General features: G+C 48.5%; 15 protein-coding genes across 15 annotated transcripts; 7 read left to right on the top strand and 8 right to left on the bottom strand.

The window, feature by feature from the left end:
* Window positions 1-1,039: 1,039 nt before the first annotated feature.
* N7471_002231 (uncharacterized protein) lies at window positions 1,040-1,402 on the bottom strand (the record flags this gene model as incomplete). Its single annotated transcript, XM_057274951.1, has 2 exons — window positions 1,040-1,228; window positions 1,382-1,402. 2 exons carry the CDS (start codon window positions 1,400-1,402, stop codon window positions 1,040-1,042), a joined length of 210 nt encoding a protein of 69 aa, XP_057139589.1.
* A 706-nt stretch (window positions 1,403-2,108) lies between these two features.
* Window positions 2,109-2,640, bottom strand: N7471_002232 (uncharacterized protein; the record flags this gene model as incomplete). The annotated part of the gene is made up of 3 exons (XM_057274952.1): window positions 2,109-2,315; window positions 2,379-2,450; window positions 2,536-2,640. 3 exons carry the CDS (start codon window positions 2,638-2,640, stop codon window positions 2,109-2,111), a joined length of 384 nt encoding a protein of 127 aa, XP_057139590.1.
* Window positions 2,641-4,860: 2,220 nt separating this feature from the next.
* N7471_002233 (uncharacterized protein) lies at window positions 4,861-5,137 on the bottom strand (the record flags this gene model as incomplete). The annotated part of the gene is made up of 2 exons (XM_057274953.1): window positions 4,861-4,992; window positions 5,057-5,137. The coding sequence occupies 2 exons, from the start codon at window positions 5,135-5,137 to the stop codon at window positions 4,861-4,863; spliced, it is 213 nt and encodes a 70-aa protein (XP_057139591.1).
* Window positions 5,138-5,395: 258 nt separating this feature from the next.
* On the top strand, window positions 5,396-6,058 carry N7471_002234 (uncharacterized protein; the record flags this gene model as incomplete). Its single annotated transcript, XM_057274954.1, has 1 exon — window positions 5,396-6,058. One exon carries the CDS (start codon window positions 5,396-5,398, stop codon window positions 6,056-6,058), a length of 663 nt encoding a protein of 220 aa, XP_057139592.1.
* Window positions 6,059-6,848: 790 nt separating this feature from the next.
* Window positions 6,849-8,666, top strand: N7471_002235 (uncharacterized protein; the record flags this gene model as incomplete). Its single annotated transcript, XM_057274955.1, has 1 exon — window positions 6,849-8,666. The coding sequence occupies one exon, from the start codon at window positions 6,849-6,851 to the stop codon at window positions 8,664-8,666; it is 1,818 nt and encodes a 605-aa protein (XP_057139593.1).
* A 717-nt stretch (window positions 8,667-9,383) lies between these two features.
* N7471_002236 (uncharacterized protein) lies at window positions 9,384-9,668 on the top strand (the record flags this gene model as incomplete). The annotated part of the gene is made up of 1 exon (XM_057274956.1): window positions 9,384-9,668. One exon carries the CDS (start codon window positions 9,384-9,386, stop codon window positions 9,666-9,668), a length of 285 nt encoding a protein of 94 aa, XP_057139594.1.
* Window positions 9,669-9,879: 211 nt separating this feature from the next.
* N7471_002237 (uncharacterized protein) lies at window positions 9,880-10,764 on the bottom strand (the record flags this gene model as incomplete). Its single annotated transcript, XM_057274957.1, has 5 exons — window positions 9,880-10,040; window positions 10,093-10,170; window positions 10,224-10,301; window positions 10,352-10,464; window positions 10,520-10,764. 5 exons carry the CDS (start codon window positions 10,762-10,764, stop codon window positions 9,880-9,882), a joined length of 675 nt encoding a protein of 224 aa, XP_057139595.1.
* Window positions 10,765-12,634: 1,870 nt separating this feature from the next.
* On the top strand, window positions 12,635-13,881 carry N7471_002238 (putative L-serine dehydratase; the record flags this gene model as incomplete). Its single annotated transcript, XM_057274958.1, has 3 exons — window positions 12,635-12,750; window positions 12,814-12,867; window positions 12,918-13,881. The coding sequence occupies exons 1-3, from the start codon at window positions 12,659-12,661 to the stop codon at window positions 13,879-13,881; spliced, it is 1,110 nt and encodes a 369-aa protein (XP_057139596.1). The 5' UTR covers window positions 12,635-12,658.
* A 519-nt stretch (window positions 13,882-14,400) lies between these two features.
* Window positions 14,401-15,294, bottom strand: N7471_002239 (Major intrinsic protein; the record flags this gene model as incomplete). Its single annotated transcript, XM_057274959.1, has 2 exons — window positions 14,401-14,631; window positions 14,686-15,294. The coding sequence occupies 2 exons, from the start codon at window positions 15,292-15,294 to the stop codon at window positions 14,401-14,403; spliced, it is 840 nt and encodes a 279-aa protein (XP_057139597.1).
* A 405-nt stretch (window positions 15,295-15,699) lies between these two features.
* N7471_002240 (uncharacterized protein) lies at window positions 15,700-16,365 on the bottom strand (the record flags this gene model as incomplete). The annotated part of the gene is made up of 1 exon (XM_057274960.1): window positions 15,700-16,365. One exon carries the CDS (start codon window positions 16,363-16,365, stop codon window positions 15,700-15,702), a length of 666 nt encoding a protein of 221 aa, XP_057139598.1.
* Window positions 16,366-17,086: 721 nt separating this feature from the next.
* Window positions 17,087-18,345, top strand: N7471_002241 (dynein light chain Tctex-type family protein). Its single transcript, XM_057274961.1, has 5 exons — window positions 17,087-17,145; window positions 17,344-17,414; window positions 17,525-17,563; window positions 17,622-17,696; window positions 17,768-18,345. The coding sequence occupies exons 2-5, from the start codon at window positions 17,388-17,390 to the stop codon at window positions 18,053-18,055; spliced, it is 429 nt and encodes a 142-aa protein (XP_057139599.1). The 5' UTR covers window positions 17,087-17,145; window positions 17,344-17,387; the 3' UTR covers window positions 18,056-18,345.
* Window positions 18,346-18,423: 78 nt separating this feature from the next.
* Window positions 18,424-20,275, bottom strand: N7471_002242 (WD40 repeat domain-containing protein; the record flags this gene model as incomplete). Its single annotated transcript, XM_057274962.1, has 4 exons — window positions 18,424-19,353; window positions 19,409-19,904; window positions 20,000-20,021; window positions 20,095-20,275. 4 exons carry the CDS (start codon window positions 20,273-20,275, stop codon window positions 18,712-18,714), a joined length of 1,341 nt encoding a protein of 446 aa, XP_057139600.1. The 3' UTR covers window positions 18,424-18,711.
* Window positions 20,276-20,969: 694 nt separating this feature from the next.
* N7471_002243 (uncharacterized protein) lies at window positions 20,970-22,186 on the top strand (the record flags this gene model as incomplete). The annotated part of the gene is made up of 2 exons (XM_057274963.1): window positions 20,970-21,692; window positions 21,755-22,186. 2 exons carry the CDS (start codon window positions 20,970-20,972, stop codon window positions 22,184-22,186), a joined length of 1,155 nt encoding a protein of 384 aa, XP_057139601.1.
* Window positions 22,187-23,416: 1,230 nt separating this feature from the next.
* On the top strand, window positions 23,417-25,342 carry N7471_002244 (Major facilitator superfamily domain general substrate transporter; the record flags this gene model as incomplete). The annotated part of the gene is made up of 4 exons (XM_057274964.1): window positions 23,417-23,544; window positions 23,623-23,775; window positions 23,842-24,303; window positions 24,403-25,342. The coding sequence occupies 4 exons, from the start codon at window positions 23,417-23,419 to the stop codon at window positions 25,340-25,342; spliced, it is 1,683 nt and encodes a 560-aa protein (XP_057139602.1).
* A 388-nt stretch (window positions 25,343-25,730) lies between these two features.
* On the bottom strand, window positions 25,731-26,991 carry N7471_002245 (putative mitochondrial 2-oxodicarboxylate carrier protein; the record flags this gene model as incomplete). Its single annotated transcript, XM_057274965.1, has 5 exons — window positions 25,731-26,445; window positions 26,508-26,594; window positions 26,663-26,692; window positions 26,797-26,807; window positions 26,917-26,991. The coding sequence occupies 5 exons, from the start codon at window positions 26,989-26,991 to the stop codon at window positions 25,731-25,733; spliced, it is 918 nt and encodes a 305-aa protein (XP_057139603.1).
* Between the last annotated feature and the right edge of the window lie 81 nt (window positions 26,992-27,072).

The raw sequence follows: 27,072 nt of genomic DNA on the forward strand, positions 1-27,072 counted from the left end.
CAGAGTCACTTGAATCAAGATACTCCATCGTTGTGCTCGAGAAAAAAAAAGACCCTGTCAGCCAAATGGGTATCTAGAAGACAAGAGGAGTTCCATGGCTTAATCACTTCTTAACTAATTAAAATACATCAGTGACTTGCTTCGCCGCAATCTGCCCATAGCGCATGCATAAACGCTAACCCCATTATACTGAGTTGCAGGACTTTGTTCTGATTGTAGAATAGCCCGAGAATGTGCTGGCATTTGCGGCAGTGCGCTCACATGGGCGCCCTGTCTTGGACCAATGAAACACCGCGCCCATATGCATTATAAAAGGTCTTTCGAGTCTACATTTTAGTACTAACGGTACTAGCCCGAAAGTGAAGGGAGATACACTTACCCATCTCCACAATGAAAGGCCTCTTCTGATGAGGCGAAGGTCTATATATGTACATATTGTAGTGGGGGACATAGTGCTCACTATGTATTAGCCTCGCCTGTCCTTTCCTTCTTTCCATTTGCTCCACTTTCCATTTTCCTTCCTCCACCCAGGAGCCCCCATCACGTTTGTGATCATTCTCCGGAGTACATACTTCTCCAGACCTATCTGAGGTTATTCATCATTCATGGCTTCGCCAAAATAAGATATCCCGAATTTGGGTTCGGAATTGGACGAACCTGAGCGCCAGGGCCTGGTTGTTTTGCACCTAGGGTGAAAAGATCTCCAGTTACAATTTCAACGGCTTTCCCCCCAAGCCAGTCTGCCGCGACCAGGGCAATATTACGGGGAGGTACTCGTGGCTCGAAGGGCTGCACACCAATTGCTAGGTGGGGATGTACCCAGTACTCATTTGATGGCGGGGGACAGTTCAAGCTATGCATCTGGAGTAACGGAGAGTGCGGTGACACGATTATCAGCATGAATTATGGCTCAACGTCTTTCATTGGAGTTGTTAATGCCGGTGGCTATTCAATGATCCCCAGGAACAATAGCAGAATTATCTGCCAGGGGCAAAGTCCATCCGACAGCCACCTAGACGTGGATGTACCGCGTCTGCCGTTAGGCCTGTGAAGTCTCCTCGTATCCCCAATGGACTTCCGAGTGGAGCATATGACCGACTTCTGTCATCGATACAGGGGTCTTCGAATCCCTTAGTCGGCTTTGCACAGACTCGACTCGACGGTTCCCACAGCCAGGTAGGCGGCAGAACACCTCTCCAAGGCGAACCATGATTTCCCCATTTGGCGTCTATTTTATTTCAGCGATTAGTTTCAAAGATGTTTCAACGATTGGTCAATTGCCTTAATCAATAACTGCTCACCTGCTCATATGCTGGGAGACTGATATTCCCGGCTAGTCCTGGAGGTAGTGGTGTCAAGCTCCACAAGCTGCTAGAAAAACCTGGCCCGGCGGATGGGCCATCTTGATGTTGAAACCAATTTCAGTTTTATTGAGGTGGTAACTAGGTCAGATAGTGACTGGATTAGATAGTGGTGATGATGAGCTAGTGCTTTGATGAGATAATGAGGTGAAAGGTGACCGCTATCATGACGGATGGTTGATGTGATGAAGGGAAGTTGTTGGGATGACTGGTATCAGAGAAAAACCAAATAAACAAACGCCTCACTAGTGGACATGGAGAAGAAGCACTGGAGGTAGTTTGCCATTATAGGTGACCAGCGAGTTCCTGATTGTGTGGTCATTTTCTCTTAGCTCACCGTGTAAGTACCAACTGAAATTCTTGATCTGGATTTAATATAGAAAGATATTCACCAACCCTGGACTAGTCAAGCGGCCAGGTTAACGAGTCTCTCACTAGTGTTATCTACATTCTCTATAGTAACACACTATTCAAACTTAGACTTGGAATTTAGATTTCTCTCACTTAGGATTTACTAATCACTTATCTCAATTTCTCTTAATGATATCCCTAACTGATAACACTCGTTGGTAACAATGAATTAACCTTGTTGGAGGTTAGTCTTCAGCTTACACGGCAGCGTAATAGACGAGTTGAACCTTGTAAAGAATGATTATGATCTCAAGGTTCATAGCTGACGCTTGAAAATATCGTAATAACGGCAATTATGCCCTAGTGAGGAAATATTTTCACAACCCCTGGCGTCGTCTAAAATTCATCTTCATGCGCCCCATCTTCCACCTCGCCCACCTCCTCATCAGCAATGTTTGTGTCGATTTCTCCCTCATCCGCCTCATACCAAGCGATAGCAGCATCCATGGCTCCCTGGCTCATTCGGCCCCTCTGAGTCCAGGCCACGATAACGCCATGGCGGCGGAGATGAAGGCGCAGGTTTCGGGTATCATAGAATGAAACCTGCGATCAATCCATTAGCAATCGTATGATATAGTACTCAATGAGACTTCTCCGTGCACTCACCCATCGGTGCCCGCAATTTGCTAGGCGACAAACGACCTCACCGTAGTACACGGTTACTTCACCATTTGGTGTCTATTCCAATATTGGATTCATCGGTTAGCAATTGTTTTAGTGATTCGAAGGTTGGTTCAAGTGCCCCGATTTGAGATGTACTTACTAGCTCGTATTGTGGGAGACTCAGCTCCCCAACGGCTCCATCTTGAAGGTAGCGCCTGTAGGCACCGTTAGCCCGCAAGAAGGCAGGCACAACAAAGCGTACCATGGCGCTCTTATAACTTTGTATTGATTAGTTGGAGCAGTGGGTGGGTAGAAAGAAATGCGGTTGTTGTGAGAAGGGAAGTTCTTGGGATCTGGAGTGCGAGAAAAAAGAAAGAAAAGTATTTACTTAGGGAAGGACCCCTGTAGGGAAGGAGCAATAGAGGTTGCTTCCAAGATTCTCATTATACGTTGTCGCCAGCGTGTGCTTGCTGGATTTTCTTTCTCCTGTCAGATCACTAGGGTTGGGGCAATATGCTCTGCCCTAGAGAACATATATAGCCCTCTCTTAGTACTTGTGAAGACTAACGTCTATATTGGCATCCATGTCAGAATTATATAGGCCAAATATCTGATATGCATAAGGTCAGGGCCTGGTTTGACTGGTCTTTCAACGGTATCGGCTTCGTGCTTTGTTTAGAATATCTGACTTCAGATCTAAAATTCGCTGACTACAGACTTGGGATTCTCCCATTTCGGATTTACCAACGTTGTGTCAAACTTCATAGTCTAGAACTTAGGTTGTTTAACTATCCAGTCATTATGTCACATTCCACCATGCACCTAGACGTCTCTGTAGACCTCTCTCCTGACAGGTTATGAGCCCCTGGAAGCTCTATTCAACATTCCTCTTTACGCTCCACAGGCCTCTCCCTCGATGAAATCTTCATCCTCCAAGCGCCTCTCTATTTGACGTGCCATCGTCACCATCGTGATCGTCACCGTCACCAGCGCCTGTCTCTGCGACGCGCCAACCCGGCCACACACCCACCTATAACCTGTGTCATCTACGTAGTTTCTACACTAGCAAACGGTATCAACAAATGTGCCCCTCTCCCTTCGACGGTAGTCCCAACGCGCAGGGTTTTTAACACTTGGCACGCGCCATCATCCCACAATCCGATTTTCAACGCGGTCAGTACTTTTCTATTCGACGTACAACACAAGTGCATCTCCTACGACGGACCTCACCTTTCCCCGCACTTCATGCGGCTCACCCGCTTCACACGCGGCAACATATCTTCTGACTCTCGCCGAGTCGTCCGAGCACGTACTCATCTGCGCCTTCTCCGATTTGGTCATTTCCGAGAATCGTCGGCTCGCCAGTCATCCCAATTATCCTTCCGACAATGTCCTTCACAGCGACGTAGCTTCCGCGATTTCGCTAACGCCAACTCAGCTAACGCGATCAGCATAACACGCTGAGTCCCAAGTCTCGCGACGTAAGTCTCCTCACTCTCCCACTTAAAGATAATCACACACCTTCTGCACACGTTCACATCACTATCGCTCACTTGGGGTCCTGCGTTCTCTCATTTCTATCCCTTTATCGTGGCTTGCCACGATCATTCCGTGCCCTTCAGTTATCACATATCGATACCCCTGAGGTCTTTCCATTCCTTGCTTGCTCTTTGAGGGCACATTCAATCATGTATTTCGAATGACTCGCTCGTGTATCTGTCTGGACGGATGGTTACATGCTCCCTATCATTTACTCCACCCTGCACGTCAGATCGACCGTTGAAGCACCTGCAGAATAGTGCTGGTTTTGTTCACAGAATGCCAAACGGCAGGCGCAGGCGCCCTACAGGGCACGAATTCCTCGATTCAAATAATTGCAAACATGCTCCAGCAATTCGGTTGGAGCGGGACAACCTGGCTACCCTTCCTCGTCGGCGCGCTTTTTCTTGTCGTTTATTTCTTCACAAGACCCATCAATGTCAAGCTCCAGAAATATTCCGAGTAAGTTGAAGAATATTTTTGACCATGATGCCATGAGACTAGTTTTACCCACAGAACTCGGATTTGATCTATACGTCTCCATTTTATCAACTAGAGCTAACCGGAAGTATAGGACACACAACGATAAGAAGCACCGCTAGGTCATCCCTAGGTGCGAACGACTTATTCTTCCTCATGTCTAAGTCCACTCGACTTATACTTCGCACGAGCAGATTCTGAATTCGATATGTTATACTCACTTTTCGGTCATTGTTGACTCGTGGCTCCGAAAAGTTCTGAAGGAACATTCCTTATACTTCCCTGGTGTTTGTTAAATTCTTCGACCCATCTAACTGGTCGTTCTGACAATTCTGTTGTCTTCGATTTGTCTGTTTTATATCATATCTTTATGTCCTGAATCTTTTATTTCCTTTATCGAACGAAGATTCTTCATTATCTTGTCTACCAAACTCCCTCTACATGTTTTAAGTAGGCCAAGTAGCTCTCATCTTTCAATGACTATCCAGCCGCCATACGGCATGCAGCGCGCCGTAAAGGGTTCGACATGCCCGTCGCCTGACTCCTTGATCATGCCATTGTAAATTTTGTTGCATGCCACCCACCGGATGGGGTATCTCTGTCCAAGCGTTGTGCAAATGTCATACACACCGGCGCATAGATATAGTTTCGTCACAACTCACCCACAAAGGGAGGGGTACAATACACAACAACAGCCGGGATGATTCGTATGGCCGTGCATCCCGAGGCACACCCGTGGACATGTTCACGGCGGAAATTAGTCATCCTCCGAACAGAAATAATGACAAATCAAATCACTGCCCGCAACCTGAGAATGCATCCTAGATCTGTCCCTGGATGTCCGCGGATGTTGGCGAGGTCATATGACCACCTAGCTTCTCTCCAGAGCTTCCTTCACTGCAGCCACCTTTTCCTGCGAATATCTTTCTCCATCCGCAGCGTCTCCGCTCCCTCTTAAACCACCGCAAGATCCCGCCTGAGGTCGCATCAACATCCCAATTATGTCGCTGCTTGGTCGATTACCCATGAAGCATTACCCTTGGCTTCCATCCCATTTCCAAAACATTTATGAATGGCTACATCACACCGAACCCACATGGGGCTACACAATCTACCGGACAACATATACTCCCCAATCCCGTGCCGCTTTCCCGCGTGTGGTCGACCTTACCACGAAGGATATGAAGGACAAATTTTACGAGGATTATGAATCCTACCTTCGCTTTAGTCCCGACGCAAATGAGTTTAAAAGAGCTCCCTTCGATGAAATGTGGGCTCATCACAAACCACGCGTTATTGAAGATGCTTCCCAGTTCGACGGAGCATCAATAGACCACGTCCGTGATCATTTCAAAACCTGGGCAACCGAGCAAGGGAAGGTCGATAGCTTTCCTAGCTACCGTATGTTTGTTATGATTGATGAGGAAAGTTTTCAGACTTTACAGAACGCTCCACTTCCAGAGAACTTGCCATCAAGACCAGAAGACATACGGCGTCATTATGTGAAAGTCGTTGAGGCATCGGAGGAAGACCCCGAGCCGCCGTTTCCAGGGTGGATAAAGTGCTCCCTACCCAAAATGTTTAGCGTGTGGTCGGATATGCAGGAAATGAGTTATCTGGAAGACAGCTATTCGCTGAGATCCGCCGGCACAGATGTTCTATGAGTTTGTCTTGTCCGAATACCCTAAAATGGATACTGAGGATGCGATTGACTCAACGAAGAAGTTGGTTTGTCTGTTGGCAGAGGAAGAAGAGAGAGGGGAAAGAACGCTAGTTTACATAGTGGAAAAGAGAAACAGAGCCCAAACTCCCCAAACAATCTAGGGACTAGATCGGCTTCTAGATAGCCGAGGGCTCTCTGAAAGCTATAAGAGGATGTTCTCTCCACTAGAAAATAGATAAAAAAAGTACTACTCTAGCCAATAGAAAGAATGCCACAAGAGGTGATAATATTTCCTAAGAACTACAAGTACAATCGGGCGGGCAACAGCCACACCCGGTGGAGGCGGTCTCCCACCGAAGCGGTACCCCTACACCCCACCTGTCCCCTTTCCTCCGGCAGAAAATCCCCCTTTGTCACCTGATCCGCCTCCTCAGGGGGCGCCTCGGGTGATGATAAATCACATATTCAAACCGGGGTGTAACTTTCAAATTCGTAACAGATACGGTATTTTACCTACTGGGCGCTGGATGACCAATCTTAGAACCCACATGTGCAGCTATAGCGATCAATGACCGGTGCAGGCCGACAGGATTCCATGGCAGAGGGCTGATCTCAAAAATTACCCGTCATGTCCATAGAGTACCGAAACTGTTCTTTCCCTCGGCTATATAGTCTCTAGGTCATTTCAGTTAATGTATAAATAAAACCGGTTTGCTCCAACAGCCCACCGTCCAGTTCGACAATTCACTGCCTTGTCAATCCTGGCTTTGACCGACGCACTCTATTGAATCATGGCCACTCTCCAATCCAGTCGGTCTGAGATATTAGTCGAAGCTGAGTCCTTTGACGACTTCGGCGGTTGGGTCATGGATTCACAATTCGATCTGGAAATGGGCTCACCTTATTTGCTTGCCCACGGAAACGGAGCACCTGTCGCAGATGCAACAACCATCATCGATACTTCGCCAGGGGTATATCATATCTGGGTCCGGGCCAAGGATTGGGTTCCAGGCCATCACCCTGGAAGATTCACTCTAATAGTCAACGGGAAAACCCTGCACCATGAGTTCGGGGCGAACGATCAAGATTGGTCGTGGGAATATGGGGGAAGTGTTCCGCTTGACGGAAAGACAGAACTCGCATTGCACGATCTGACTGGCTTTTGCGGGCGTTGTGATGCTATTTTTCTCAGTCGGATAGGTGAACCTCCTCCACCCGGTGCAGGACGAGCTTGGAGACGAGCTCTGCGCGGACTTCCCCAAGCCCCAGTTGATATTGGGGAGTTCGATGTCGTTGTCGTTGGCGGTGGTATTGTTGGATCTGTTGCTGCACTTGCCGCTGCGCGCTTGGGAGACCGTGTTGCACTTCTTCATAATCGGCCGGTCCTCGGCGGCAATGGAAGTGTTGAGATTGGCCTCCGACCGCGTGGTATAACAGGGCCTTTGATTGATGAAATATCTCAGCGACACTCAAATGGTGATTTGCATGCAGAAAGTCTGCTGGGGGCTGAGGCAAATGCTACGGTGTATCTGGAGCACACGGTTTATGACACCATTACCAGCAACTCACGTATCCTTTCTGTGGATGCTTGCGAGGCCCGAACTGGACGAGAAATCCGCCTCTCTGCGACTTCCTTCATCGATTGCTCGGGAAAATGCATACTCGGCCTGTTATCGGGAGCTAAAACACTCTTCGGCCAGGGATCCAAGAACGAGTATGGCGAAGGTCTGGCGCCGACCGAAGGTGATGACTACATACACCACGGCAACACAGTATTCTTCCGGACAAAAATGGCAGATTCTGCCATCGACTTCCCCAGCGTCCCATGGGCAACTGAGGTATCAAAAGACTACTCTAATCTTGGCGGCCAGCTTGTAAAACCTGGTATAGAGAATGGCCCAGGGCCTGCTCTACCGCCAAAGGGTGCGGCAGATCCTTCAGCCTCTCTAGCCCGTCGTATGAAGGGGCCGTTAACTCATTTTTGGGAGTATGGTCAGCGGTTAGATCCCTATTCTCAGGGTGAACACATCCGCGACCATCTCCTCCGGGCCATCTATGGAACATTTTGGAATGTCAAGAGAGACCCCGAATACGCCAACCTCGAGCTCGAATGGGTTGCCTTCGTCGCAGCACAGGGGGAATTTCGCCGGTACAAGGGTGACTATATACTCACCGAGACGGACATCCGTGTTCATAAACGATTTCCGGATGGTGTCGTCAAGAACGATGGAGCCTTTTGTCTCCACTACCCTGGAGACAATGATGCAAAGTACGACTTTCGGCTTAAATACTGGGAATGGGATGAACGAGATCAGAAGCCCTACAAAATCCCCTCCCGCTGTCTTTACTCAGAGAATATATCTAATCTCCTGGTGGCGGGTAAGCATATTAGTGTGACTCGCGTCGCTAGTTCAAACACCAAGTTTATGGGGAATGGCGGGCAGCATGCTATTGCCGTTGCAGCGGCAGCCCATTTGTGCAAGAAGTATAAGACCACACCTCGCGGGATGCACTATCATTTATCAGAGCTTAAGGAGTTGTGTCTTCGGTTCACTGGACTGGGTGATCCAGACTGTCACGGTGAGGCGAAGTCCACAGCCAAGCTTTGAGAACACGGGTACCGATGGTCCTCTAGGACAGATGTCAATTAGTTTCTGGTGGATTCTGAAATGAATGATTTACCTTGGTTATTGATAATATTTACTACGTGGTATGCTCTATGGCGACTCTCCCTGCCCAAGGATTACGATTGGAGTCTCTATTGGTCTTAGTAGGATGTTTATAACGCCATGAATTGTTAATATATTGACATTTGGCACAGGCTGATCGGTATACTTGGCTCTTCTTGATATTACGATCCAAACATAACTTAACCTTTAGTTGCAGTTTATATTCATTTCAGTTGTTGTTTATGTCCAGGGGTACATCTGGGTATAAGATATCCATATTATATAATACATGCAAAAGTCATTATTTATCTAAGGAAAGAAGAAAACGAGACTTCCCCGCTCCTTCCAGCTTCGTCGTAGTTAGACTTGACAACAATCTCATACGTCGACTTTTCCCCAACTACCATCACGACACCAAACCTCGAACCGTCAGAATGTCAGAAACAAGAACGGACCCATATAAATCGATTCCAAAATGAATCATGACAAGGGGAGAGGTTATGAGGCATGTGGTGCAGTGGGGGGAGTGTGGAAATTTCCACACCATTTCCCCAACTGCCCACACTACATCAAACCTCAGGACCTTCAGGACATCAGAGACATGATTGAAGGTTTTGACGCGATTTATAACCAGATCAAAATGACAACAACCAAAGGATGAAATCGAGTCGCACGTCTGGGGAGTGTGAAATGTCACATGAGGAATATTTGGCCAACCAATCCTCGTGGAGTGGTGGAGACAGCTTCTTTATTCCCCCCAAATGGCGCAAGCATGTCTTCCGTGTCATCTTACTAGATGCAGCTGCAGCTGCACGTGCAGCCGAAGTCGAACCGTCACTCTGCTTATTGTCAAACGAGACCACAATGATCCTCTTCCTAAGCAACGAGTCTGTTTCACCCTATGTCTCAACGCAGAATACGTCTAGGTTCGGAAAGCAATGATAACGCTGTCTGGCCGGTGGACGCCAAAGTCTAGCTTCTAAGGTTCCAAACTGTTTGGAAACGTAAAACACTACATACGACCATAGGGTGTGGAAATCAGGGCTTCCTGTCCGCTCAGCCGATTATTCCGCACGGTCAAGGCAAAATGGTCTTAATTGTGGCCCGCACAAAGTTTCTTTCTAGAGTACATACATAGGCTGAGAAATATTGATTACAGGTCGTAGGTGTGAGACTGAACCTTAATGGTAGACACGGTCCAAGTCTTTCCGTTGTCGGTTGTCTTCAGACCAGACGAAGTGGCCTCATTGATAGCCAGAGTGTCACCAAAGGAGGAATCGGCGGCATTCAGAATGATTGTAGTGTCGAGGTATTCTACACCAATTAGCAATCGTTTGATGACTTGGATATATAAACGCCAACTCACCGTGTGCTGCAGCAGTGCTCTTGCAGGCATCATCCTGGCATTCGACAGCGGTACCCCAGCCCTGTGCCTGGCCGGAACCTAGAAGGAATTGTCAGTTGGAGACTGGGATTATGATTATACCGAGCACTTACTGGTTGAAAGAGTTGACACAACCTCTCCATTAATGGAGACTGTCTGGTCAAACTTGCTGGTCTGGTCATTGTACTTGTCTATGAAATAATTAGCTCACGTCTATAGGTCCCAGCAGATCAGAACTTACAATGCATGGTAATCTCATCACCAGCATTGGCAGGGACCTGCTTTCCGCCCAGCTGGGTGCCTTGAAGGGTACTAGCCCATGTACACCATTGTCCAGCTGTTGCTCCACAGTTTCTGCAAGAGTCAGTTATGAATTCTACATGTTTACATCTGTTCTTCCATCACTCACGCGGAAGGGTCGGCGAAAGAAACGGCAAGAGCCTGGATCAAATCACCACCGCTTGTTCCCATACCGGGCCACAGAGCAAGACGGTCTTTCTGTGGACTCGAGGCCTCGGGGAGGACAAGTGTTGTGGTTGCTTCACGGATCCATGACGAGGTAGGGCCGAGGGAGAAGTATGGACCAAATCCGATCTTATCTTGGGCATTGACAAGGCCGAGGACGGCGAGGATGGCGAGGCTTCTGAGAGACATGATGAATATACGAGGTTAATCAAATGTAGAAGAATAAATTTCGGAATCACTACAAAGAGAGCGGCTTTATATAAACGAATATTAAAGATTAAGTGTCTTGAAGATTTGATAATGACCCAGTTAAGGGGAAACATAAACCGGATCATTCCACTCCACCAGTATATAATTTCTCCGTCTCATAATTTTTCCGCTTCATACGCTCATAATTGGGACGTGCATTTACGGCATATAAGACATGATTGGATTTAGGTGTTTCAAACGAGCTGTTTTTGAAACAGACTAACGTTGTTGGTGTCGAATCCGAGAAAATGGAACCCAAAACAAGCTGCTAGTTCCAGTCTGTTACATCTAATATCTAGGGAAAGCAATTATTCCTGTCCGGACAGTATTCCACTCAAGAATTATTGCAGACCTCTGTTTAAACTACTTCTGCCAAGGAGTTTGTTGCCCTGCTGAGCCCCGTCTTTGTCCGCCCCGTAATGCGCTATCTCAGGGCCAAAATAAACCTCGACGGCCTATCAATCCACCACCCGCACCATCATTCCTACAATTGACACTCTCACTATGTATCAAGTATTTGCTCTGATATTTCTTTTCCTCTCTGTGCAGGCGACTGTCGCGTCTAACGACCATGACCATACACTCCTCCGTAGGGACGTTTGTGACGGGATTAGTGATATGCCGGTGCTCTATCACAATTATCTAACTGATGTGTGCCGACCGAAATATTTTAACAGCTCGGAGGGGGTTTGCGACCATGCGGATTACCAGGCCAATTCGTGTGTGGCGTTCTGTCAGATTAGAACGCGTTTTGTTTATGGGAAGGAGTTTCCCTTGGGCGCTTGGTGCGATGGACCTCCTTGCAAGATTGCCGATTCTACGAAGCCTATGACTTGGTCTGTTAATATGAAGCTTCATTTCGAGAAGGGGTTGAATGATGGGATCAGTGGAGGCTGGCAGTCAAAGATAACGGCTGATGTGGGACCTCACGGCATGTCTCACCCTTTGAATGCTGGACAGTGCGGGTACTGGAGGTGGGTGTCTATCGAGAGAACTGTTTGGTAGGTTGATGGTTCTTGTTATTCGCTTGGCAGACGAAGAATTTAAGGAGAGAACTAACTCGTGTTAGTGGAACCATGTCTTACCAACAAACCGAAGCAGACCGCTGCGTCGATGATATTCACACCATTGAAAATTACTGTGTAGATGATCTACGGCGAAGGGCCCGATGGAACTGTCGACGGAGCAACGATAGTTGTATACACTGACTGTATGACACGACTTCCGTTGCCTACGCATCACCAGACTAGCATATACAGGCTACCAGGCGTCGCTCTGGATCGGGGTGAACGTTCTTCAACTCAGGTCTTGGGTGACTATCCTGCAATTTTAGACTCAAAACAGCAAGTGTTGTGAATATACCTCGCTGGAAAGTATTTTAGACATCGATAGCTGTTGATGGTGTGGCCATCTACTGTTGATGTTGTGATAGTTCATGCCTGACAGCTCAGGCACGAATCCGAGATTGCCATCTCTCTTCCCCAATCTCTTTCCTTTCCTTACAGTTTCACAGGATCTTGTTCCTTGTTCCACGTCCCGGTTTTCTTCCCTTGGCTTCGCATATCCTGCCAACATCGGGCCACCTGCTCCTGCGACTGCTGCCATTTCCTAAAAATTGCCTCTTGGATGCACAGACCCACTCCACATTCACTCCACACCTGCAAGCCAAATGTCAAATCAAGGGCGTCGGCAAGATCGGGCCCAATGGCACCAGACCACGTTTTCTAGGGGTTTGCCACATGTCTCCGAATATAAATTGCTAGATAGCTCTCGGATTCTCTAGACGAAGAAGATTTTTGGGCAGTCTTCCAATTTTGCCTTGAATCCCTTGAAAATGGACCATCTCGATCTAGAACATGGACTGAAGAAACCCTGGATTGAAACGCCTTTGATCGAGTCTGCCACACTTTCAAAGGCTGCCGGATGGTAAGATTGGGCTTTTATTTTTCTTCATTAATCAAAGTGCCGGACGCTGAAGAGTAAATATAGTAGAATTTTCCTCAAACTAGAGTCGCTCCAACCTTCTGGCTCGTTCAAATCACGGTGAGTTCAGCATTTACGTTGCGGCATATACAGAATCTAAACTGGTTTAGGGGCATTGGAAACTTCATTCTCACATGTCTTTCTGATCCATCACACAATGGCAGAACCCTACATTTTTACAACTCCTCGGGAGGCAATGCGGGGCTCGCAGCAGTTATAGCGGCTCGGGATCTCGGTTATGCCTGTACTATTGTTGTGCCCCTTAGCGCGAAGCCTATGATGATCCAAAAAATACGCGCTGCAGGCGCTTCGGATGTTATCCGCCATGGCGCCAGTTGGTTCGAAGCTGACGCATATCTGCGGGAAACTTTCATCGAAAATGAAGCCAGCAAGTCAGATCCCTTGGTCAGGAACATTTATGTCCCACCATTCGATCACCCTGACATCTGGCGAGGTGCGGGGACTCTGGTCGATGAGATAGTTAAGCAGTTACCTCCAAGGCACTACGGCAAACCCGATTCCACTTGTTCGTTCCCGGCAGATGCAATCGTTTGCAGCGTTGGTGGTGGTGGTCTTTTGAACGGGATTGTCGGCGGCCTTGAGAGGCATTTGCCAGCCTATCAACCGACAACGCTTCCCGACAAAGCGATGAAGAAAGTCCAAGTACTCGCCGTTGAAACAGCTGGGGCGGATTCGCTGGCACATTCGCTAAGCAAAGGTTACTTGCACCCTCTACCTGCAATTACCTCGCAGGCAAGCACCCTAGGGGCACTCTGCGTGGCACAGCAGACGCTAAAAAATGCGCAATCCCCCCCGCCCGGTATCGAAGTCACTAGTATTGTGGGTACCGATGCTGATGCTGCGAGGGGAGTTGTGCGTTTGTGTGATGAGCTGCGGTTGCAGGTCGAGCTGTCTTGCGGAATAAGTGTCCAAGTTGGGTTAGATAGGCTAAGGGAAGTCATGACAGACCTAACACCGGATAGTCGAGTTGTGATCATTGTTTGCGGAGGAAATGATATTAGTTCTGAAATGATTACGGATTACCGCCAGAAGCTTGAGGATGGTTGGCAATGAAGGACGACTGGAATCGAAAGCTGCTGTTACAACTGGTTGATGGAAGGTCATGAACTACCTACTCACCTAGTCAGGCCCATCTTGATGCTTGAGGGTAATGAGGCCATAGTGTTAGATGCAATGTCAGAAGGGTTCCAAACCATTTGCCAACCTTATCATTGTCAAGATCAAAAGAAGAACGAAAATCTATAGTCGCTTACTTCACGCATGAGTTCCTCTCCTTCGGGACAAATGGCACGGTTCGATCTTGTTATGCAAACCCCCTCATATCCAAGCAGACGAATACGGCCACTGAAAAATATGTCGACGAGGCGCGTACGCTAAGAGGGCAAGCAATGGGCAAATGCTGCCTCTCCAAACTACGAGATCGGGGGTGAGAAGGGGTCAGTCCACAAAAGCTCTTCTTAGTTTCCAATCTTATCCTCTTGCTCCCACTTAACCTTAGTCTATGTCTCATAATGGTACTACTGGTTAACGCCATGCTAGCAAGTTTACCATTGAGTATTCAAAGCCCAAATATCACTGCAGTCGAAGAGACCCGTGATCCTCGACTTTATCCAGCGCATCGGCAACGCGCGATCCCTCTCCCTCGAACAGCATCCCGTCGTAAGTCGCCGCGCCTACAACACAGCCAACAATAGGGGCGAAGAGGGGAACAACAAAGTAGTAGTTGGCCGCCGTAAACACCTCACGGCCATAGACGATAGCAGAGAACAATCTCGGACCAAAGTCTCTAGCTGGGTTAATGGCCTAGTGTTATTAGTATTAGTACGACTTCCTAATCTGATAAGCTGGTGAACATACGTAGCCGGTCTGCCAGCCCAATGCGGCTCCGATCATAAGCAGCAGCAGAAAGGAAGCGAGCTGTGGAGCAGGGAATCGATGGGCATTTCCCGGATCAGAGATACTGAGAGAGCCAAACATCAGCACAGCTGAGCCCAGCATCTCAGAAAATACAGCCTCCCAGTTCGACTCGAAGAAGGCACCGGGGTAGGTCGAGAAGATACCCGCTGAATGGTGACCGACCGGGCTTAGGATCGATCCGCCTGGGATGGTATATTCGGGATCCCAAGCTTTGATAGCCGAACGGTAGTTGATATATACGATGGCAGCGCCGACAAACCCGCCTAGGAACTGCGCAGCCAGCTTGCCTGGGATTTGTTTCCACTGTCCTTCAGATGGACGCACAAGAGCAAGACAAAGAGTCACGGCCGGGTTTATGGTCGGGCTTGGATCAGACAAATAGCCAGAGAGACACACGGCAGCGGCCCAGGCGAGGTTGATGGACAGCCAGGTGCCGTAGTTGTAGTCGGATAGCAGGCATTGGGCGACAACTCCATCCCCGATGACGATTAGCAGGGCTGTCCCGAGAAATTCAGCCGCATATGGCTTCAGTACCCGACGAGGGATCATTTCGACTAAGATGATATTGAAATCCGACTCCCTTACTCCGTACAAGATGGGATGCCAACCCTGGAAACCCCTGATTCCAACCTTGGTTGTGGGTTGTTTACATAAGTAGACTAAACTGTCCACGGGTGGACCGTGACGTCATATCACTTGCAGCTCCCTCGGACCTGCCCGATACAGGATGCCGATTCTGCCGATGTATTCAACTATATAGATCTTTCGCATGTGAAATATACTACAGCGTCACTTCCGTTCGAATAAATTGACAACTTCAATTTCATTTATACTACCAACTTACCTAAATCTATCGTTCAGGAATTCAACATAAGGCTAGCAACACTATAGCAAAAAGGATAGAAACTGGAATTAATGACCTATATGCCAAGATAAGTCTAGAGATACTTACCCTCAAATGTCTTCAATATCAAACCGCATGTTCAGACGTTGAAGGTATTTACCATCGTGAAAAGTAACGATCCTTGCAATTCGCTTCCTACCTTGGCCCCAGGCACACAGAACAAAAGCCGCAACAATCTTACCCATTGTAGTACCCAACAGAGCATCAAACTCGTGCGAGGAAGTCCAGATCTTCTGTTCGCTGGAAGGGTACGGAAGTCCTTCGGATTTATACACCTCATCACGAATACATTCCACGGTGTCAGTTTCGAAAATATCAGTCACAAATACGTATCTAAGGCTTTCAAGCGGAAAATCCATCTCATACGCAGCCTTGGTAAATTCCGACATATGGGGAGCAGTGCTTCGCCTTGATCGGCGGATCCAGTCAAGGAACACCACCCCTTGTCCAGTGCGTCCCTCCCAGCCCACCGGTGGACCTTGTCGATTCTCGATTTCTATCTTGTTAAGCTCGATTGGTAGAGCAAGAGGGTGGATCCATTTGCCCCATAATGGATCTAGGCATACAGCTTTGTGGGCGACGGAATACTCCCTGGGTTGGGGGTTATATGTCACTGAAAATGTGGACATAGGGTATGGGCACCCTAGTTCGTGGTAGCGTTCCATCCATTTCCGTAAGGTTCGTCCTTTTTCTTCCCATGGAGAGTACCTAGGCATTGTGAATTAGGGCTGAAGAGCTGGGTTAGGTAGGGCAAGAGAAAAGTCTGAAATAATACTCACCAGCTCATGAATTTAACTGGGTTAAAAGACGTTCTCCAGTGCCTAGTTTTATACATGCCCGATATCACGAAGTGAGAACAAAAAAGGTCCAGCAATACCATTGTTTGGAATAAGCTCTAATTAAAGGAAGATTACAAAGCCAAGGTGAACAATGAGACCTGGGGGAAAAGGAATATCATTAGGTAAAGACAAACAATAAGCCTGGAGACAAAAGAAAAAACTGCTAAAGACTGAAAAAGGTGTAAACCAAACAAAGCACTATAATCGATTATAGCTAGCAATTGCTTCTCATGACAGGTATATTTATGTACAGATTAAGTTTCTTAGCTGTCATTCTTAAGGTTGCCCACGAGAACTACGTCGTCCTCGAGGGCATTATTATCTGGTTCCTAGCCTGTTGTCTTCTTCCCCTACCTTCTTCTGTGTGTGCAGTCCCACGGGTGTGATATCAATTGCAGCATTGAGGATTAAAGAGTTGTAGAGAAATTGAGCAGTTTTTTATATATTTTCTAGATCAGATTGAAACACAACTGAAGTCCATAAAACTGCAATGGTTATACTCCCCCACCGCCGTGGCAGAATCAAGCTTGCGCCAAACCCCTTTAGGCCAAGCGCCCCAATGATTGCCAAACATCCAAACAATCCACGTAGATTGCAAGGAGAGTCCTACAAGCATCCCACAATCATAGTCCTATCTGCTATCCAGATCCAATAAAGGTATGTGAATATGTTTCTCCTGTTTGAAAGAGGCTGTCCGTGCCGAAATTCACCCCCAATTGCGCCCCTTCTCCCCGCATTGCTCCGGGGTCGCGCGCATACCCCGTGGTATTTGGGACATGATGTCAGCCCAATGGAGTCTACACGCGTTAAAGTTTGAGTCAATCTCCTCATATACTAACGAAATTCTCTGTATAGCATCTTTTATCCCTCCTAAAACCACCGCGTTCAGTTTATTCACAATGTCTGTCGAAGGCGCCTCTGCATCGGTACGTTGATCACGAGTGACGCTGCAGCTGCGATATATCGACCCGATTATGCCGTGAAAACACTCCGCATTAGTAGTGCATTGTCACAAACGGTCCTAACAACTGTCCAGCCCATTCCCATTGAGGATCTCACCAAGATCACCACCGAGGTATGGCCACTCCCAAAATGCCCCGTGCAATTAACCCCGCGCTAACATTTCACCCCAGGCCTGCCAGGATGCCCTCAAAACCAGCCAGAGCTATGAGCACGACAATGTCGGAACCTGGAACTCCGAGATTATCGTAAGTGTCAACACCCAGTCAACAACCACCACCCAACTGCGCAACACTGATACTAACAATCCCCCGCACAGAACACCGTCCTTAAGGCCCTGATCACCGCTACCGCACCCTCCGATGCCTCCAAGCCCCCTCCCTACCGCTTCACTGTGAACAGCACAATCGTGCAGCAGGGCGTGATTGACCCGTCCGTTGCTGCGGATGGCGCACTTAGCAATGCCGGTAAGCGTGGTATGCACTCCGCCTCAGGAGCGTTCTGGGATGTCAACCGCGACGGAATGTGGACTTTCAAGTACACTGGTGCTGAGGATAAGGGGATGGATATTGTTGTGTGTGTGACGTGGTTTGCCGTCGTCGTATAAGGACGGGGCTGGTTGTTTGTTGGCTTGTTCTCTCATGAACATATCCATGGATGGCATAATAGTCCATAAGCGGAAGCGGTGGCTTTGTCTGTGAGCGGTTCCTTGGACTTATTATCGGATTTGCGTCAAGGGCTTCATTTTTTTTCATGTACTTGAACATTTGTTTTGAGTCCTATGGGTATGTCTAGATCTGTTCTTCTTCTTTTTCGTGTGATTTGATTTGAGTTCGGTCTGAGCGTGATGTTATGTTTACTTTAATTTATGGAGACTTGCCTGCATTGTTCGAGGAATTGAACAGCCTTGTAAACGTGTATCAGACATGTTACCCTGCCAGGAGTATGTAGTGTACATATGTAGAGAAAGAAGACTTGGAATAAATGTTTGATATTGTTAGTGGTATGTCGACAATATGCAATATCCTCTATGGGATGAAAATGGGAGAAGTAAAAAAACTGCAAAACAATTCAACGACAAAGGTCTCCGTTGACCAACCGAAATACGCCATAAACCCAGAGAAAACTGGAAAACACCCATCAGTACTTGCGCCATGCCATGTGTAGATTACCTAGAATAAGATCAACGCCAATAAAGAGACCCAGTAACTCATGAAACCAAAACACCGGTTAGCCGAGGCAACTCAACCTTGGATCTTGCCCCTAGCGAGGCTCTGAATAGTCGTTCAAAGCAACACAAACAGCACCTCGGTGATGGCCGCTGTACTGGCGGATGATATTTCCAGTGCCGAGCTCCCACAGACGAGCATAGTGATCACTGGAGACAGTCACAAGGTATGCACTGTCTGCAGAGAAGGCGCAGTCCCAGACCCAGCGCTGATGATTGGCGAGGGTGGTCTCTAGGAACAGAGTGTGGTTAACTGGATCCATAGGAGGCCCGTCGGGGGATGAGGTAAATGTCTGTTGTGGTGTCTCCTGGCGAGGAGGATTGTCGGTAATACGGAGAAGATCACGATCTTGGATGGGTGCGTCGAAAATGCGGAGCAGATCCCGAGACTGGGCGGGAACCTCGACAGGGACTATCGGAGCTTCGACCGGTGTCTCAACTGGAGGGTTCAATGCCTCTTTCTCCTTCCATTGCTTCAATGCCAGTTTGGCAGGCGGAAATTCGGCGTCAAGGTTCCAAACCTTGGCGGTATGATCCGCAGAGCAGGTTGCAAGGTGCTTGACATCGGGAGACAGGAGAACACGAGTGAGGTAATCCTTGTGAGCTTGGAAGGTACAGACGGGGATAATGCGGGTGGTTTCGTCGGTTTGGACCATGCGCCACAAGTAGACATTGCCCTATCGAGATATTAGTAAAGAAGCCTAATATCTTCCGTGAAACCAAATCACACACCTTCTTGTTTCCAGCGCAGAGCAACGATCCATCACTGGCAACGCTGACACTGAGAACCGCAGTGTCCTCCTCCGGAATCAATTGATGAGTACAGACGCTCTCGCCCAAGTCCCAGACACGGACCATACCGGCGTGGTCACCACTGATGAGCTCGCCCTGATTGGGATGAATGACCACATCATTGACTGCAGCCCGGTGGACATAATTCCGCTGCAAGCTACCGGTACGGGTATCCCAGACCTTCACAGTTCCATCCTCGGAGCTGGTGACCATCCATTTCCCTTCGCAGTGGAATGCCACGCCGGTGATGTTATTCGTGTGACCTTCAAAGGTAATCACGGGATTGGGATTGGTTGACTTGATATCAAAGAGCTTGACATTGTTGTGGCCCGCGGCAGCCAGGAACCTCTTATCCGGGGTTATGCAAAGACGATTGACTTGAGAGTCTGGATGCTGGATTGTACGCGAGCAGATACCCGAGAGCGCTTCCCAAAAGCTAGCAGAGATATAGTCAGTAAGAGTCCCAGTATAAATCACCACTCCGCGGGTGCTAGATAAACGCTGCGCGCGGCTAGTTGAGCCTCAACTTACCGAATGGTATGGTCGTACCCCGCTAAAATATGCAACCAAGGTAATTAGCTCATGCCTGGAAGAATGCGGGGAGCTCCTTCTGATGTTCCACATACCGGTGCATAGAATGACACTCATATTCGCCAGGGCTGAGGCCAAAGGGGTGTAGTGGGAAAAGTAACCGGTCTTCGTGATATCCTCGTTCTGGGTACCACTGGAGTCCCTGGAGGCGTTAGGGGAGCTGTCAAGGCGAGACGGCCCAGGCCGAACGTCGGATGGAGTCCCGTTTTCTGCCATGACTACCACGTGATTGAAGGTCCCGTGAGTAGAGCGGTGTCGCTGTGTGACGATAAGTCGATAAGTGAGGGCGGTGGGAAGATAAGATGGTGACACCTAAAGGGGAGGCGGTCAAGAAGGTGAACAGAAGCACAATTGCGAGTTATTGTTTGTCTAATGAGGTCGGTTCATGATTTTGTAGATAAGGTGATAACTCTAATCTAGTGGTTTGTTTCCATTTTCGTATTTCTTTGAACAGTATTTGGGTGAGTATTTTCGTGCACTCAAACTTGGTGAACCTCAAGTCTTAGACTAGATTGGGCGGTATATACAGCGGTGAGTCGCTAGCTGTATGGCTTTGACATATTATTAGCCGATATAAATTTAAACTTTTGGCAAAACAACTGATTCGCCGGCAGAGAAAAAAAAACATACCAATGCAGTCGAACAAGTACATCATGCGTTTGTTGTCTCTATTGATCCCTATTGATCTCTATTGATCGCTATTGATTGGTTTAAGACAATAGAAATGTCGCTTTCTTTGTTATTGTTTGCTCCCATTGTTCCCGTCTATGCATCCTAATTCCTTCCTCAACGGTTATTACCATCCCTCCTCGACACTCCTCTTTCGATCTCTTCTTCCTTTCCACAACACTTTCTTCTCGTCTCAAGCCCCTTCAATATCCTCCAATCTTAATACCTATTCTTAATAAACATGGCTCCAATTGACCCCAACCAACCTGCCTTTGGGCTTGGCCAACCTGCTTTCGACTCCCAGGCCTTTCTCAATGGCCTTGCCAACCTCGATACTGACGGGCCTTTCAATGCTGCCAATGGATTCAACCACTACGAAAATCCCGAGCTTATGTGCAGCTTCGATGAGTTCTTTGCCAGTATTCCTCTCGATGACCTCGATCAGTCTGGGTTTGACCAGCCAAGTTCAACCACATCTGTCAACCGCTCTCCCCAGCCCATTTCAACCAGACCTGTCAAGCGCTCTGCCCAGCCCATTTCAACCAGACCTGTCAAGCGCTCTGCCCAGCCCAGTTCAACCACACCTGTCAACCGCTCTACCCAGCCAGTATCCAACAATCTCCCCGTGCATGCACCATACAGGCAAATGACCTACGATCCCTCGATTGGGATTGCATACACCCCTGAGGACACTGATGCCGACAAGGTCCGAAAGTGGGAGAACCTCATCGCCCAGGCCAATTTGGCCAATGCCGGCGTCCCACCCTCTGCTCCTCGGCCGATTGAAGAAGAGACAGTTGGACAAAGCCCCCAGGCTGTGGACTCGCCCAATTCTCTGTTTGAATCTCCTCGCTCCCCTTCCGTCGAGATCGTCGAGACTCCTAGCACCGCTCCGTCGACTCCACCCCCTCCCCAAGCTCCTCCAGCTACAATGGCACCTTCGAACGCCGCGACGAATGTGAATGTTAGTCCCTAATGATTATTGATCCAATTATATTAGGAAAATGTGTTAATTATGTTCAACAGGCAAGTGCCATTCCTCGCACCGTGCAGCTTCCGCGAGCGTTGACGAACCAAAAGGGCTATGCACAACACGTTTCCCCATTTGCCCCCGTTGCAACAATTGCTCCGCCTCCTCCATCCGCCCCAAATTCTCGCGAGCTGGAGAACGCACGATCCCGCATCCAGAGCCTGTCTAAGGAACGCAACTACTATCAACGCAGTTTGCGGAAGGCGACTACCATTGACCCCAAGACAGGTAAGACGAGCCTGCAGCTTCTCCAGGCGGAGAATGTGGCTCTTCGCCGGGTCAATGCGAAACAGTCACAGGAGAACGGGAATCTCAAGAAGGAGATTGAGGAGACTCGTAAGTCGTACGCTTCACTGGTCGAGCACTACAACAACAATATTAAGCAGTTGCACAAGGCGCGGCTTGAGTTGCAACAGCTAAGGAAGTAGGGGGTCAACTTGTATGTATTTTACCAAAGATGATCACATAGTCAATGGCATATACACCTTCTGATATGCAAGTATCCGTTCTTATCTTTAGGCCTCGCCTTTCTCCAGGACTGTTTCTATGTTTGTTTGAATGTTGATTAAGCTAAACGTCCATAGTACATAGCAAGATCAGCGCATTGCATAAAACCACCATGTTGTTCATGCACAAAAGTCCAGATGCGGAAATAAGTGGGGCCTTGCCCTAGAAAAGTCTGCCTCCACTTATAGTGCACATTTGAGCAAAAATGTATAATAACAGCACGGCCGGCTGGCCCAATGGCAAGGCGCTTGACTACGAATCAAGAGATTGCAGGTTCGATCCCTGCGTCGGTCACTTTTTTGCTTTCCTAGCTTTCTACGAACCCGATAGTCAATCTATGTCATGCAAATATGTATAGCGTACAACTTTTTTGTCAATGCAGTTAGGTCCGACTAGTATTTCCACTGTAGACAGGCTGTTGCCAAGCAAGAGGTTTGATTTTTCATATGCCTTAAGAACATTGCATTAGAGTTTAACTTGAACATTACAATGCTATACGTGTAACACCCTTGATATAAGCTTTGAAAAATATCAAACCTGATATCTCCAGGCCTGGAATGATTGTGCTATAAAACTATAAAACCGCAATGTACAACGTATTGCCTTCAATCGGCACATTAAGCATCCGATTTGAACCGAGCAAACCAAGCAGCCTCAAGCATGACGACATCAGTCTGCAGAATTTGAAGACACCAGTGGAGGAACTTCGGCCGTACCAAAACAAGGCACAGGCTGGCTAGATCTGGTTCGTCAAAAGAAAGCCATAGAAAAATGGGCCTAACAGGAAGCCATATGTCAGCGGCGTTAAGAAAAAAAGAATAAGCTCCATAAAATCACATCAAGTGGGTTTAGACTCGGAGTGGATCCAAGTCGGCGCCAACCAACGTTCGCCGTCCCGACCGGGTACCCGATGTGGATGTCGGGACTTCGCTTTCGGCATGCCGATTTGCATACTCGGCTCGGGTTGGATATTTTCCATCAGGGCAAGCCCTGGAGGTTCCAAGGTTCCATAATAATTATGCAAGGACGTTTATCGCCGATCTGTTCCGACTGTGGTTCCTTTTTATCCCTGCTTTGCTCTTTCTTTTCCTTTTGACAGGTTTGGCATTTCAACCCGTTGAGCAAAGGGAAGCTATAGCAGTTTGCTCGTCATGGCGGATCAAGACGAAATCCGTGGTAATTCGGTCTATCAGGCTGAACAGCCTGTTACTGAAACGCCCTCACCGGTTGAAAAGCCTGTTGCTGCGAAGGAACAGAAGAAGTCCGGCTTGATCGCCAAGTCAGTACCCCCATACCACGTCCTCTATGTTTCCCATATGCAGCGCAGAACAAGGCAAAAGTACTAACGCCTTCACAGAATCGGGAGAATGATCAACCAGGATGTCCGTGAGGAAATGCCCGCGTACAAGGATATCGAAATCCACACCTGGGACGGGCCCGACGACCCCGAGAATCCCTTCAACTGGAGCGTCAAATACAAATGGCTGCTAACGATCACCGTATGCTTCATGTAAGAAATACCATCTCAACACACAACAAATAAACCTTGAAGCATCTAACTAACAAAACCCACCAGCTCCATCCTGACCGGCCTGCCCGCCGGAACCTACGGCTCCGGCAACGACTGGATGGAGAAACAATTCAACGTCCAGAATGACCCCTTCCCAAACCTCTACTGGGCCACTACATCCTGGAATATGGGCGCGGCCTTCTGGCCACTGATCTTCGTGCCTTTGACCGAGGCCTCCGGCCGTATGCCAGGATACTTCGTGGCATATATAATCCTCGTCATCTCGCTCTTCCCGTCCGCGTTCGCACAGAACTTCGCAACACTCGTTGTTACTCGGTTCTTCGGTGGCGGTGCTTCTTCCGTCTCGATTAATATCGTCGGTGGAAGTATCTCCGATGTCTGGCTTGGTGACCACGCTCGCAGTCTGCCCATGTCTATCTTCGGATTTACGAGTGTTGTGGGTATTGCACTTGGTCCGTTTATTGGATCTGCTATTGTGCAGATTCAGAAATCGGAGCCCTGGCGTTGGTAAGCACAATCCCTTTCTTCCTCGAGATTTATACCTCCGAATATGAATATCCAAGAACCTAGAACCAAGAACCCATCATACTAACCATCTCCCTATAGGATCTTCTACGTCCAAATAATCTACAACGCAGCCCTAATCCCAGTCTTCTGGCTAATCCTCAACGAATCCCGCCCAGACGTGATCCTCAAGAAGCGCGCGCGCAAGATCCGGAAAGAAACCAACCGCCCTGTCTATGCAGCCTCAGAAATAGACGCACCCAGCAAACTCCGCCTTCTTAAAATCTCCTTCCAACGCCCGACAAACATGCTCATGACCGAACCGGTCGTAATCTTCTTCACATTATGGATAAGTTTCGCCTGGGGAATCCTCTACCTCTTCTTCTCCAGCGTCGTCCAAACCTACTCAACAAACTACGGCTGGGGCACGCTCTCAACCGGCCTAGTCCAGCTCGCCATCTCAGTAGGCGCGATCATCGGAACAGCCATCAACCCACTGCAAGACTGGCTCTATCTCCGGTCTGAGCGACGCAATAAAGAGAAACCCGGTAAACCCATCCCCGAGGCGAGACTGTACACGTCTATCCCGGGTAGTTTGCTCTTTGCTGCGGGTCTGTTCTGGTATGGATGGGCTAGTCAGCCTGATATTCATTGGATTGTGCCGACTATTGGAATCACGGCTGCGGGTATTGGCATTTATTCAATTTATATGGCTGTTGTTAATTATCTGACTGATGCTTATGAGAGATATGCCGCGTCGGCTTTATCGGCTGCTTCTCTTGGGAGGAATGCTTTTGGTGCGTTTTTGCCGCTTGCTTCGCCGCAGTTGTTTGGGAATCTTGGGTTTGGTTGGGCTGGGACGTTGCTTGGGTTTATTGGGGTTGCGTTGTCGATTGTTCCTGTTATTTTGGTTTTCAAGGGCCCGCAGATTCGGGAAAGAAGTAAGTTTATGAGGGAGGCTATGTGGGAGCCTGAGGAGAGGGTTGAGATTGATCGGTCTGGGAAGGAGGATTTGGGGCCTACTTCTGAGGGAATTGCGTGAGGTTGTGTATGTCGGGGTGTTGTTTTGCGCTGCATTGCATAGTTGAGAGTTTTGTTGTTGTTGTCTTCAATTTTGGCAGATAGATATTTATAAAGACTTATATTTTGATAGAAATAGACTAAACACATGAATTTATTGTTTTATTTGTTTTTATGTCCATCTAATGGCCGTTATCGTACAATGCCAAGAGGGTAGTATAGAAAGACAAGAAACCAAAAACCACAACTTCCTCCACATGTTCTATCAACTCTGAATCCAAGGTGAAAAGGATAGTGGAAGAGGGTATCGGGGCAAAGGGGTCAGGGTCAGAGGTGAATGGCCGTTCACATGGATGTTGCTTTTGGGAAACATTTTCGCTATCAAACGTTCAACCACAAGCACGAAAAATTTATTTTTCATCGCGCATCTTGCGGAAGAAATCCATGACACCAGTGTAAACAACAAGCAGGATACCACCACCAGGGCCGAGACGCAGGACCTTGGGGGTGAAGCCCTTGTACAGGGCAGCGAAGCCCTCCTCCTTCATCACGGTGCCAAGAGCAGGCCAAGCCCAGTTGTACTTGGCGACTTGACCGGGAACCTTGGAAGTGTTCTGGATGCGGGACTTGACAACATCCATGGGGGTGTTGAGGACAGTACCGGTGATACCACCAATGCTACCGGCGATCAAGTCGTTGCGGGTCTGCTGGTTCTTGTTGCCGGGCTCGGCGGCAGGCAGCTGTGCGCGGACCTGGAAGATACAGCCGAAGTAACCTGCGTTCCACAGGATGTGGCGCCACATGGTCGACTCAAGGCCGTTGTACATTGCCAGTGGGCCTTCTGCGGCAACGATCTTCTTCACCACGTCGAACATGCCGTTGTACTTGTGGGCCTGGGCCTTATCCTGTAGACGGATCTTCACCAACTCGAAAGGAACCACCACGAAGGCTTCAGTTGCTCCGGCTGTGGCTCCGGTCAAAGTGGCCAGGCCTTGGGTCTGCTTTTCCACGCCGAACAGGTTGCGGTAGAAAGTGCCCCAGCTGTCGTTAGCGGCGAACTTGGTTGCACGCTTCGGTGCCTCCATCAGGATGGGTGCGGAGATACCACGGTATAAACGGGAGGCGCTATATACGTCGTCGCATGTTAGAGAGAGAGGCATGGCTGCTTCGCTGGGGTTATGACATACCCCTCGTTCTTAACAATCTTACGGAAGCAGTCGAACATGCCATTGTAGTGATCGACACCAGGAACAGGGGCTCCGGTCTGAAGCTGACTGCAAGAGGATATCGTTAGCTCGTGTCATGTGAGGTCGGTGTTTATTGCGACCGGCGGCTTGCTTACATTCGAGTCTTGAGCACGTCCAGGGGGTACCTGCGAGTCACACATCGTCAACTGGGTCCAATTTTCACACTATACCAAGCATATCTCCAATAGAAGCAGTTATGCGACCAAGGAAGGGGAGTGGAGGGCCGTACATGATCAGGATCTGTTCGTGCGGGGAGAGACGCGTTAGTCAATGAAACATCTCGTAGGGGGTTCCGACACAACGAATCAAGTCGGAATCGCTTTCCAAATCAAAATCAAGAGAGACATACCTCTGAGACACCAGCCACCGCACCGGCGGCGAACTGGTAGACGAAGGGGAGGGGTTTCTGGGGAATTTCGGACATGATGGCGGCTTGAGCAGTGGGATGTCAGTATGGGGCCATAATTGGCTAAAGTTGGGATCGCAAAGTGATCCAAAGCACAGC

The sequence above is a fragment of the Penicillium samsonianum genome, assembly GCF_028829775.1.
Source record: "Penicillium samsonianum strain IBT 33392 chromosome Unknown utg000002l_segment0_segment0, whole genome shotgun sequence".
In the NCBI taxonomy this organism is placed as follows: domain Eukaryota; kingdom Fungi; phylum Ascomycota; class Eurotiomycetes; order Eurotiales; family Aspergillaceae; genus Penicillium; species Penicillium samsonianum.

Coding starts and splice junctions, on each gene's coding strand:
- N7471_002241 (XM_057274961.1), top strand. CDS start 17,388: ATGTCTGTCGAAGGCGCCTCTGCATCG. Junction 17,564..17,621: donor TCACCAAGATCACCACCGAG/GTATGGCCACTC, acceptor ATTTCACCCCAG/GCCTGCCAGGATGCCCTCAA. Junction 17,697..17,767: donor CCTGGAACTCCGAGATTATC/GTAAGTGTCAAC, acceptor TCCCCCGCACAG/AACACCGTCCTTAAGGCCCT.